Genomic DNA, 13,443 nt, shown 5'->3' on the forward strand with positions numbered 1-13,443 from the left:
TCTTAATTGGCTATGACAGTATGACAGACTTGTCCTTGAGATATTCACTGGTCCTTGGAGACCTATGAAATTATGAATGGACCAATTTTGTGAAGCACAGAAACAGAGAAACTAGCAAGAAAAAAACCCGTATCAGTGATCTAAGAATTGCAGAATGTACCTTACTCTACCACGAAATATTAGTAAATAAGTAAATTGGGGGGGAAAAAAATCCGTAAGTTGTTGCCGTACTAGGACAGAAATATTATTAATTATTAGAAGTCGGCTGGTACCATTTCAGCTACAATACTGAACTAAATTTCATTTCAAATCATTGTATAAACATTTTTTGTGTTCAACACAAACAATCAATTGACACTCCTATTTATGGGAGTTCCCAGCTGACCTGGAATAGTTGACATTAAAACCATTCCATGACAAGTCTTCTCTCCATTCTTGTATAACCAGCTCAAGGTGAAAGAAACAAAGAGTAGCACATGCAACAGAAATTGGTCTTCTGACTTAACGATCAAGCCAGATTCAATCATATTAACCTATGTCTAAAAGCTGGTCTGGGTCGAAGAAGAAACTTCAAACCACCAAAAATCCAAAACAATACGTAGTAAGAGTATAAGACATACAACACAAAAAAATCTGAAAACTCACAAGACGGGCATGGAGATAGACGGCAACCAACTTTGCAGTAAAACAGACAGATGAGCTGGCCTTCGTGTCTCTCATATAGTGGAATTGAATCTATAATATCTTTCTTCCAGGAAGTTGTCCACTCCTGAGGTCCTTATAACCAAGAAGTAAGGAAAGTGGGAATCATCCACAACCTTACATAAGCAAAACAATGCCTTCAAGTGAAACAGATCAACTGCCCAAGTAGCACAAGATCTCTTCACTCAAGAAAGAGATTTTCCATACAGATGGACATATACAATCTTAGTCCTATTGACAACAATCATGCTTAGCACAGCGGCGATGATGCAAAATGCTGACATTATCAAGGAAGTGATGAAGAAGCATACAGAGCCATGACACTTCAGTGACTCTTCTACCCCAAATGCTCCATCAAGCATTCTCATAAATATGGATCTCGAGTTCCCCGTTAAGTGGTGCACATTAGCTTGTCTCTCAGCTTCATAGTCATATATAGTGCTAGCAATTATACCAGAAAATACTAACGATCCAGCAGGATTTGCCAAAGTGAGAAAATTGTACAATGCCCCGAAATTCTTCATGCCAAACAGCTCAGACGCAGCAGCTGGAACTACGGCCCAGTGAACACCATATCCAAGTCCAATCAACAGTGTACCTATGTGCATAGCTCCAGGCCAACCCATAGCAAAGAAGAAGTGACCAATTGCCATAAAGACCTGAGCAGCAGCAATGGCTACTGGTCTTGGATACACGTAATCCCTGGTAACAATAAATCAGAACCTTACATTAATGACTAGATCGAGGTGACAAATATTCATATTCATATTCATAACAAAAAGGGTATAGAATGAAGTGGAACTAGCTCTCACTTCACAATGATTTCAGAGAAGTAGCCTCCACCAACGCGTCCAAGAAAGTTCCAAATGCTGATCATGGATACAAAGATGTGTGCACTGTCATACCCCAAAGACTGGCTCATTTGACCAAGATTATCGATAACGGTTACCCCAGATCCAGAACCTAAAAGAAGGGAGAAGAATAAAAGCCAAAAGTCTGCCTTTATCAATGCCTGCATCAAGGTGAAGTCTTCCCCTCTATGCGGACCCTTTCTCCTCTTGACTCTTACAGCTCCTGCAGCAGCAGCATGGAATAGTTTTGCTTGCAATTGTGCTATTCTTTTCTGCCTTTCTGCTGCAGGGAGCAAATCTACTCCCCTAGGCTTCTCGTCTTCAACCTCACTGAATATAACTTCATGTACCTCCTCGCCAGATTTGCTAGGGTCTTGCTTTGTACTTTCAGGTAGAAGACTTTCTTCTTCAGGCGGCATCTGATTGGAGAAAAAGCTTGAAAGCACAGGAACCGCAATCGGAAGCAATAGCAGAACAAACAACAGAATCGTGAATATCATGACCACACTGTAGTTCAGATCCAAAATATCCTCAACAATCATAACCCCCATTAAATAAGCTGCCAACACGAGACACACACTATAGATGAAAGCAAAATTCGTGCCATCGGAAGACCTAATTTGTCTATGACCTCCAACGGGTCGAACAATGAACATCAAAGCTATAACTACCATTGATGGCCCTACTGCAACCATGAAGATGATCGGCGCATTAACAGGTGAGTGGACCAGAGCATATATCTGGGTCAATATTGCACCACTCAGCCCGGCAAACCCCTTAAGGATCCCAACTACCGGACCCCGGCTTTTGGGGAAGTTCTGCACACATGACACCAAAGCTGCCGTATTGAAGTAAGTTTCTCCATTTGTTCCCACAAATATAAGAATGCACATCTGAACACCAAAACGTAGATTAGAAATTAAACCTTCCAAGTAGAAAACCAAAACTTAAGATGAAGAAAAACCACAAGACTTCTGGCACCAGTATTAAGTCGGCTAAGACACAGTTTCTGTATATTAAGAATATTAAGCGCATGAATTAAATTTTTAGGTCTGTGTTAAAAAATAACACAAAGGCATAATAAACTTACCCCGGATAAAGTGTACACCGAATATATTCTAGAAGGTTATTAACTACACACTGTAAAAACAGAAGCTACTTGCCACTACAATTGGGTATGGAATAACAGTCTGAAAGTATTACTATCCTGGGAGGTTGCGCTTGGACACAGATACCTCTGGATATGGTGATTCATATAAGTGTTTCTCTGAATTATCTCATCAAGTGTGAAACACTAAACTAAATAGTAAGTACTAAGAAATATGTATGATTACCACAAATACTCACTGTGCTTTTTACGTATCGTGTAGGATTAGATTTGAAGCAAGAACAAAACGAAGCAACGAGATACCTGATAGGTTTTGCATCAAAAAGTTTAGAGTGCATTTGTTTAAACATTGGTAAGAGTTATTCAACCATCTAGATAGTAAGTGTGTGTGTTGCATATGTGATCACTGCACATGTTATCACTAAGTTGATGATGAGAAATGGTTCCCCTTCAAAAGGGAAACTCATTAGCTCCTTCCACTAAAAGCTCATATCAAGAATGTTTTGAATATTTCAATCTGAAATTGGCAAAACAGGGAAATTCCAACTCAAAGGAGTTATGGCAATCCTCATTTCCAATCGAATTCAGGGGACAGAAAACTGAGAAGTCTTTAATAAACTCCATCTGGATGAATCTCAGAAAACCCCACTTCAAGAAAAATCTCTACCTAACTACCATGCATCTAAATAGTCCTAAAGCAGCATCTTATTAATAAAGCCACTTTTCACCTTAAATACTAAAATTGTCAACTAGTCACAAAGATTCAATTCTATAAAAAAGAATATACTATAAACAACATCAGCAGCTGAATCTTCAAAAATACCATTAAAGCAGAAAACAACAGAAGATGAAAAGGACTCACCGCCCATAAAGGCAAAGTAGGAACTCTATGAGTAACAACCAACCAAACCAAACCATACCCAACAAAATTTTGCACAGCACCAACCAACATAGCAGCCCAAAGTGGTAAAATTTCACATAAACTCCCAGCAAGAAAACCAACACTATCACCAAGATCCTTAGCAACACCTAACCTTGCTATTTGTTTCTGATTATAATTCAATGAACTTTTTATAACAGGTGATATACTTCCAAACAAATACCCAATACCTGCAACTGACTGTATCCACATTGCCCCAACAAAAACTAGCCATTTGTTATTCACAAATGTTCTAAATTTCCCCTGCAACCTTACCATCTTTGATCAACAACTCAAAACTATGTAAAAAGATTATATGTTTTGTTGTTGTTTTAAGGATTTAGATCTAACAAAGTGTAAAGTTTTAGTTTTTATTGATTGCTCTGGTTTTTCGCTTATTCAAAACAGAACAGGTGGGGCTGTTTTGTTTTTGAAGAAATATATGATGTGTACTTCTGGATTTGGTTATGATCCGGAACTCGTTTGTTTTTATTCTTGTACTCGTGACGTATCTTAATTGAATATTAATAAATAGGGATTGGTATCTTCTGTATATTACTTTGTACTGCCACTGGCATTTATGTGCCTTTTAATTCTCTACCTATTTTTTATTGTTTTTATCAAGTGAGCGGAGCAAAACGATGTTTGGTTGGTTTCTGTCTGTCTTCAATTTCTCTCATTTCGCATTTCTACGCCATAACACTCTCCTCTCTTTCTTCTCAGCCAATCACTCCTCTTTATTCTTCTTCCCCCACTCAATCAATTGCGATAATTCTCCCTAATGACACGTCCCTCTATAATTCCAACCAAATAAACTGAACACCGTATGGATGTGTGGAAAGAAGAAGTTGGAGAAGAACAAAATCATGACTGATTCAATTTCTCTAATACCCATTGAGCTCAAAAACAGTTTACCATCTTCCACTCTTTGTAGACGAAAAAGTGTTTGGTCAAACTAAAGGTACGTTTTTTTTTCCAATGTCGGTTTCTTAAGTTGGACAAATGAAGCTTCATTTGAAATGGTGTTGTCCGAATATATAATTTTGTTGTTTTTTAATCAGAGTTAATGATCGGAATAATTTGTTATTGGGCAGTTGTTGTCGTTGCGCTTTTTTGTCTCGTTGGAGTCTTTGGGCCTTGAGTCTTTGGTGACTCGATGAGTATTCTTTAATATTTAGCTTGTGTTTGTCAATTGTAATATTGAGTTGGAGTAACATTGACCAATTAATGCACTTAGAGACGGTAGAAGGAATAAATCTTGTAGTAGACACATTTGCTAGTTGATGAGGGAATCAACTTTGAGGTTTCGAAGTTTCGATGATATTTTAAATTTTTAATGTTGCACTCAAAGAATGAATGAATGATGATGTCTACCTATTTTTTCTTTTTTTATTTTTCGTTTTTATTATATAAAAAAAAGGTGATGTCTATCTATTTTCGAAAGAAAGTAACTTTTGAGGTAGATTAATTAACAGAAGTTTGAAATTTATGAAATTTTGGATTAAGTTAGAATTTTGAAATTTCTATCAATCTCTACTACTTTACAAGTATGCGAACCGTGTTACGCATCGGTGTTTAAACATGTCGCTCTAACATCTCTCAGATAAATTCAATAAAGTAAGGGAGTTTTTTGTAAATTGTTTAAAAAGGGAGAGCTGAATAATTAAGGGAGGTGGTTCTAAAATCTTAAAATAAAGAGATTAAAGCATCTCTAAGTGGTAATATCACCTCCCAAATTCTTCAAATTTGCTTCTAAAACTCGAAATTTCGCGGAAATCTAATTCTAGGTGGAAGTAAATTCGGTCGCATCACCTGTCTAGCCGCATCCTTGTTAGCAAATTTGGGATTTCGGATGCGGATGTGGATGCGGAGAGACAGTGGTAATATCACGCGCCATTGCAAATGTTGCCCCAAATTTTTTTTTGACTTTGACCTTTTGACTTTGACCAGCACACCGCGCCAGTGGTACTGTCGTGCGCCACTCCTAATATCGCGCGTCATTGCCAATGTCACGTGCTCCAAAGGGAAAAAAAAACAGGCAAAAAATGGCCGAAATTCTACATCCATATATCTACACTCATTTCCTTCTTCATTTTACATACACTCAACTCAAACATTCTTATCAAACAACTCAACAATTTCACACACAACACTCTCAATGTCACAACCAAAACAAGGAAGGGGTCCAAGTTGGACAAATGAAAAAAATATTGCTCTTACTAGAGAGTGGATTGAGATTGGAGAAGATCCTATAGTAGGAAATGATCAATTGGGACAAGTTTATTGGGAACAAATTATGGCTAGGATGAATGAAATTTAAGATTTTAGCCACAACCGTAAGTGGAAGGGAGTCTCACATTAACGTTGGGCGATTCTTTTACCGTTCTTCAACAAATATCATGCTATACTAAGAAAGCTTGAAGAACAACCTCCAAGCGGGCGGAGACGTGCAGACATTGTAAGATTCGTTTAATTTATACTTCGTTTAATTTTTGTTTTTGTTTTTTTTAATAAACGTAGCTTACAGACGCGGCAACAACTTATGCGGCTACTACTAGGAAACCATGGATATGGCAAAATTGTTATAATTTAGTCAAACATACGCCAAAGTCGCAAAGAACTCAGTTACGTAACAAAACGCTTGCTCCAAGACCAAAGAAGAAAGCAAGATCCAGAGATCTTGAAGACTTCGATTCTTTACCATCAACCCCTTCAACACCTCACTATAACCCTTCACCTTCATTGTACTCGGAATATGATCTTAGCAGTACGTACCGAAGGTTTTTTGGAGAGGTCGATGGTAGGAAGTAGAGCAAAGAAATTGAGAAGAACAAGAAAATTGCTTCTACTGTCAAGGGTAATATTACATCCACTGCTAAAAATATGGATGAATTTTTTTAGGCTTTTAAAGAAAGCCAAAGACATAGAGAAGAGATTCTAGATGGGCAATTTCAAACTATGGTGAAATTGAAGCAAGAGAAGACACAAAAAAAGTTATTTTTGAAGCAAGAAAAACTCCGTGTTAGAGAGGAGGAAAATGAGACTAGGTTGTTGGCAATGTCACTCGACAAACTCAATTCTCATGCGCAAAGGGTTTTAGAGTTAAAACAAGAGCAATTGTAGCTAAATATGAAAAAATGGCTGGATCAAGTAGTACAAATGAAGCTTCCGAGGACGAAGGAGCCAATGATGAAGAAAATGATGACTAGATTGATAACTAGAGTAACTCTAGTAGTATGTAATAAGGGTGATATGTAATAGTTGTCTTTTATTTATTTATTTTATATTTTATATTTTTGCAATCATGTATTAGTTGTCATTCTATTAATAAAAATTGCAATTCATTTGCTAAATCAAATTGATCAAAGGAAGTAAACTAGAACTTATCAAAATGATCAAATGAACAATTCTAAATCACACAACATAATAATAATCGTCATACAACAAGCTTAATATTATAAATCATTAAGTCGTCACTTCCTACATACGCCTCCTCTGTCGTGGACTCCTCCTCGACTATCCTTGTGCTGAACTCTCCGTCTGTCCATGTGATGAACTCATCCTAGCTTGTGCGATCAATTTGAGTCTGTAACTCATCAACCTAGTGTTGCAAATCGTCATAATCCACATGAGCCTGGGGAAGAAGTCTCTCTCTCTCAACACTGAAGGAGAATACCGAGGAGCACATGCCATCATTTACACGAATGCTTGTCTCATATCTCATGCATAGCTCATCCTGAAATAATTAATATTAATAATTTATGATATTTTCATAATAAACCAAAACCAATAAAAATAATTACCAGAGGTAGATGTCCAAGGTCAAACTCTAACTTTACGACGCGAGTGTCATCAATAGAATAAATGGGATGGTAAATCGTCTGGCCACTCGGATCACTCAAACTGAAAACCCAAGGCCACTCTAATTGAGGGGGATCTAGCGCTGGAACAAATGTGTGTGTCCATGCTGAAACATCGGCTGTGACGGCTGGCCAATCTGATATTCACGTCTGACACCCATTCTGTTAACCGTATGAATGTTGCCTGTACAACCCACAGCTGGGAGCAAATGACCAATAGATACCTTAAACCAATAATGGTAATACTGCTCATAAGTCTGCAATGTAACTAGGTCAGAAGCTATTGGCCAACTCCAATCCACGTTTCTTTCGATGACTTGCTGTAAGGTCATGTCTTTAGCCTCTGATACATGGGTAGGCGGATTAAGGGGGGATACCAAAGCAAGGTGTGAGCTGTCTGTAACATCTATCCCCTAAACGCCACTCCATATCACTCCCACAAGTGAATATCATCCTCCTATGAGAAACGAACAATGTGTATCTATAGTCATTCGCGTCGACGTGCATAGATGTTCGCCAAGGCCTCCAAACAATAGAAGCCTGTGTGCTAAGCTCGATCTAGGTTCGGACATAAGTTATGTTATAACTGATCTCACTGGTCAAACGAGCTCAACGAGGTCCGTGCCAAACCCTGAGCCTAGGATTCTCATCGGTGTACTCTGTGAGGATAGGATTTGCAGCACGGAAATACTCATAAAACCATACCTCTAAGAGAATGACAAACCCTCCCATCTAGGGACTACTGACAACACCAGTCTGCCGAGAAGCCCTATCTAAACAACGCAACAAATTACAGGATATGGCTCCACCAAAATCAATACTACCTAACTCATGCAAGTGCTCAAAGTTGGCTAGATACCCCAAATTAATCGTGGAATGGCCAGAAGGAAGAAACAAGACGCCCATCAAATACATACAGAAAGCTCTTACATACTCATCAACATGTGCTTGACCATCATCAGAATCAAGTGACAAATAATTTATTAAAAACTGCAACCCATCATCATTAGTCAGCGGTGTAATGTGTGCAACCTTGATACCATAAATCCTAACACCAGCACCTACTGTCATATCACTCCTCGGTCAGACAAGAGAAGAAAGTCATCATTTGGGCACAACTCTGAAATTCAGTGCTACATCTCAACGGATGACCTAATCCTATACTCAAACCAGATATCATACAAAAATCTAGTGGAGTGAAGCCCAACTCTCCATGAGGGAAGTGAAAAGTATGTGTACTATCCCACCATCTTTCAACTAAACCATTGATAACTCCCTGAATGTCAGTCTTATTGTAAGGTATGTCAACTAGATGACCGAAAGAAGTTGCTAGAATTGCATCTCTAAGATGGTCAAGTGCACCGGCTTTTTTAATATCATCCCACCACGTCTTAAGGGCACGTGGAGTGCACCAAACCCAATACATAACACATCTCTGATGTACGCAAAATGAAACTAAAATTAAAAAATAAAAATAAAAATGTACGTATTTAACTACTACTGCTAATATATAAAATTAAAATACATACATGTTGTTCAAGAACAACTCTTGAGACATGCTTATCATGCCACCTCCTAGACACCGGTCTAAGATGGTTGAAATCTAGGGATGTCCATCTTGCCCGAAACCCGCCCAAAACCCGAACAAAATACTTGCACCGAACCCCCCAAACCTGACAAAACCCGAACCCAAACCCAAACTGAAATACATAGGGTAGGGTTTGGTCACACTCTCTAAACCCAGCCCGACCCGAGCCCGACCCAATAATTTAGCCCTAAACCCGTTAAAAGGGCTAAAAAACCCGAAACCGAACTGAAATTGAACCCCCCCCCAAATCCGATTTCAATTGCATACTACTAATCTTATATAAAAAAAAATGAGTTAGATAAATATTTGGATTATGAACTCATTCATGTTTACAATGACAAGTTATTTAATATATTAGATTATGAAAAAAATTTATGTTGGGATTTTCAATTTTTTCAGTAATTGCACGTGATCATGTGTCTATAGTTCATTCCGAGTCCATCTATTTTTAAATCATATCAAATAATTATGTCCGAGTATAGGTGATAATTACTCCTAAGTTCATTAGAAGTTTTATTTTGTTTGAAGGATTGGTGGATAGCCAAAGAAGGAATAAAATATAGATATATATTTCATATAAAGTGTTTTATTGTCTTATTTCTTCATTTATACCGGGTTTTATCCTACCCGAATCCGAGCCCGATGGGTACCCGAAATATAGGGTTAGGGTAGGGTTTGGTCACACTTCTCAACAAAATACCCGACTCTGAACTTGACCCGTTGAAAACCGGTTTGGGTTTGGGTAACCCGATACCCGTTCAAAACCCAAAAAGTTAGGTTCAGGCTGGGTCGGGTACCCGTTTGGACATTCCTACTTAAATCCATAGGCTCAGCAAGAAATTCAAAATCGACTTGCTGATACTGAAGCAACAATGGATCATCCAGCTCAGCTCCCTGATTTCCAGCTCCAGAAGTGCCTAGTTCATTATCTAGATCACCCATGGGATTGCTCCAAACCAGTGCACTATTACCACTGTTTTGATCTTCTTCACCATCACCACTCCATCTTGTTTTGTTATTATAGACGTATTTGTCGTCGGAATCCATTTTTTTTGTTAGAACTAGAGAAACTATGTTAAAAACAAATGTGTGAAATGACAAAAGTCTGACTGTCGCGCGACATTTAAACAATCACAGCACGCGACAATAATATTGGCGCACGACATTACCAATGGCGCGCGTGGTAGACCCTACAATCAAATTTGCGGTCTATATTTGTGACCACTTAGAGTTGGTCAAAATTTGCGTCCAATTTCTTCAAATTTTGCCTTCAAATTTGATGGTGATACTACCACCACCTAGAGATGCTCTTAGAAATATAATGTTCCATTGAGAAGTGTGCTTCCTAAAGACCCGGCTATCATATAGTGTAGAGATAATTGGTGTGGGTGAATGAGCTGATAGAGCTGTCTATCAGTTGAGAAGTGTGCTTCCTAAAGACCCGGCTATCATATATAGTATAGAGATAACCGGGTGGGTGATAGATAGGGGGCAAATGGGCAGTCGGCTAGCCCCCCTAAACATTTAAAGCCCTTAAGATATTAGGGGTAGGTCGGCCCCCGACCCTAAAAGTCGACATAGGGTCGGCCGGCCGGTCACAAGTCTAAATCTCAAGCCGACCACGACCTAGCCTCTTTTAAGGGCTTTTGGGTCGGGCTTTAGGGCCGGGCTTATATATTTTTTTTTTTACTACATCGGTTTAAAACTCATTTATATTACAAAAATGTACAATAATCTACAAACTCAAAGTCCAACCAATCTAGTAATAATAATCAGATAAGTCCAAAAATTTAAAATGCACATCCACAATCTAATGAACTCAAGTACATCGAGAGTTCGAATTTGTTCTTCCTTGTACTCAAACCTTACTAAAATTACATTTAACATTGAAATACATAGACAAATAATTATATTATCATTTTAAAGGAAGAAGTAATAGATATAAAGAAGAAACATAATAGTTTTGGTTAAAGGTCATGGAAGTTGTTAAACTATTTGTAATATCATAAATTATTTCTATAATAGATTCAAACAAATATAATATTACCTTTCTTCTAATTTAAAAGTGATTCAAGCTTTGTATATGGAAATGAAAATATTGGCTTTTGAACAAGTGATGGAGAAAGGTTTGAGATTATAAATGTCATTTTTCCGACAAAAGGGTGTTTTTGGTTTCTATGTTACAAATGTCCGCTCAGATTTTGCTTTAATGGTATGGAAGGAAACCTTTAGTTTTAGACTTGGCTTGGATGTGAATAAAAATATAATTTATAAGAAATAAGTGAGAAAAAAATTGAGAATAATAAGTTATGGACTTTGACTTGATGATCAAAGGAATAAAGTCTTATTTTTTTATTAGGCTAGTGCTTCATTGTTCTTCATAGGTCCGCTAAGTTGACAAGTTTTGTTATATAAAACAAGTTATTGGAAGTACCCTTGGGTGTAAGTGATAAATTACAGAAAGGACAATGTTATTTTAATTAAAAATATTTAACAAAGAGTTGGACAATTATGGTATGTGTATTTATAGTGAAAGTATGAAAAGTATGAAACGAGGGCGGTTAGGGGCTTGGTTAGGGTCGAGACCTATGTTTTAGAATCTTAGCCCTAAATTAGCCTAAAAAGCATTAGGGCGGGCCGGCCTAAAAACTCTGAGGCTTTAGTTGTGAAGGCTTTATAGGGCTTAGGGTCGGGTCGGTCAGGGCCGAGTTAGGGTCGTTAGGGCCAAATTCCCACCCCTACAGTGAGTTGATAAAGCTGTCTATCGGTTGTTCAGTTTTGATGTGTTTCAATTTCGTGACATGTGTAGTTGTTGTTTTTTTTCGGTATCTTTTGTTGGCCCAGAGAGAGACAGTACTTACATGGAACCACGTGCTAAGGCTAGTTTTGGTAATTTGGGCGGATTACCGATAAGATTTTGCCCGTAAAGTATGATAAATCAAACTTTTGTGGAAATTACATCGTCTGCCTGAAAGTTAGAGTCATTTAGATGCAATACACATTTGAATCTATAAGCTAAGGTAAATAGAATCTGTTGTATATTCAAGATAATGATTTGCTTGTATATTCTTAGAGGTATGGAATTTGAGTTACTGCTTGAGTCCGTGTACGATTGGACGTGCGTGGTCGTAACTACTTGTAAATACACCCTAATATGTTTTTGCGATGGCCTTGAAAGTTTAAAAGTTTGAAAGTTGAAATAACAACACTGCAGATTTGCTTTCACCGCACTGCAATATGCCGCCTATGTCTTTTTTGGAACATAATAGAGTTGTATATGCCGCCTATGTCTTTTTTGGAACATAATAGAATTGTTTATTACTTTGTTTTTGGAGTCTATTATCATTACACATCAACAAAAAGGTTCCAACATCCCACTTACTCCCAGATCCCCTCCCACCACCAAAAGAAAAGGAAGAATTTTATGGTCCTCACTCCTAACGTTAAGAAAATACAATTAGAATTAAAAATGTCACTTTCATCAAAGAGTTGGGAAAAGTAATCAAACTCATAGCCTGATGCAGGACAAATTCTTGCATAGAAGTACCTAGATGCTCATGGTGGTATCTTGAAAGTCTAAGAGTGTTGTTAGTGAAGGTGCGAGGGCGCGCGCTCAGTTTAGCCTTCTAACAGGCACGCACACGCTCAGGGATTTTCTATGGGCTTTTGCGAAGTCAGTCTTTTGTTTCGTTTATTTTCTATAGGATTGGTTCGGTGAACTCACCGCTTGCTTGTTTTAGGTTTAGAACGCCTATTTAAAGGATTAGGAGAATTGTGACAGGATTATTCAGAGATTTTATTAAATTTATTCCATCGTTTTTTGGTTAAAAAGCGATTATTTGATTGTTCGTGAGCTAACGTACTTAATATTATATTAGTTGGTATCAGATTCAGTTACGATCTAGATATGCCTCGTCTAGTAGGAAGAGGACGTGGTAGAGCTCAGAGAGAAGCTAATCTGGACGAGGTGTATACTCGTGATCGAATGGCCGAACTTTCAAGGCAGGTAGCAGCGCTAACCTTCTATGCTTGGTGGCAACAGTTGAAGGCAACTCGTACACGAATAGGTAAATCTAAGATTGTTGCATGGCAGAAACTTAAGAAGCATCTTCGTGCTGATTGTTTACCCTTAATTATACTCATGAATTGTATCAACGACTTCAGAAGTTGTGCCAAGGTTCTAAGTCTATCGATGACTATACTAAAGAGTTTTACCAATTATTAGCACGCGTAGAACTCACAGAATCTAATGATCAGTTGGTGGCGCGATATATTGGGGGTTTTCGTTCTAATATACAGGATGCCTTGAATCTGTTTGATGTGTTTTCTATGTCTGAGGCTCATTAATGGGCATTACTTCTAGAGAAACAGTTGAACCGTCGGGATGGTGTTACTCCTACCCGACCCTCAATTGC

General features: G+C 38.0%; 1 protein-coding gene across 2 annotated transcripts; it reads right to left on the bottom strand.

Annotated features, from left to right (window-relative positions):
- Positions 1-274: 274 nt before the first annotated feature.
- On the bottom strand, positions 275-4,080 carry LOC147515097 (protein NUCLEAR FUSION DEFECTIVE 4-like). 2 transcript variants are annotated; one of them, XM_086586131.1, is made up of 4 exons: positions 3,524-3,720; positions 2,901-2,964; positions 1,515-2,446; positions 275-1,404 (listed from the first exon to the last, which is right to left on the bottom strand). In XM_086586131.1, the coding sequence occupies exons 1-4, from the start codon at positions 3,577-3,579 to the stop codon at positions 888-890; spliced, it is 1,569 nt and encodes a 522-aa protein (XP_086442257.1). In that variant the 5' UTR covers positions 3,580-3,720; the 3' UTR covers positions 275-887. The 2 variants fall into 2 exon arrangements, with proteins under 2 accessions (XP_086442257.1, XP_086442252.1); XM_086586126.1 differs by lacking the exon at positions 2,901-2,964 and having other exon boundaries at positions 3,524-4,080.
- Positions 4,081-13,443: the final 9,363 nt, after the last annotated feature.

The sequence above is a fragment of the Coptis chinensis genome, chromosome 2 (genome assembly GCF_015680905.1).
Source record: "Coptis chinensis isolate HL-2020 chromosome 2, ASM1568090v1, whole genome shotgun sequence".
In the NCBI taxonomy this organism is placed as follows: domain Eukaryota; kingdom Viridiplantae; phylum Streptophyta; class Magnoliopsida; order Ranunculales; family Ranunculaceae; genus Coptis; species Coptis chinensis.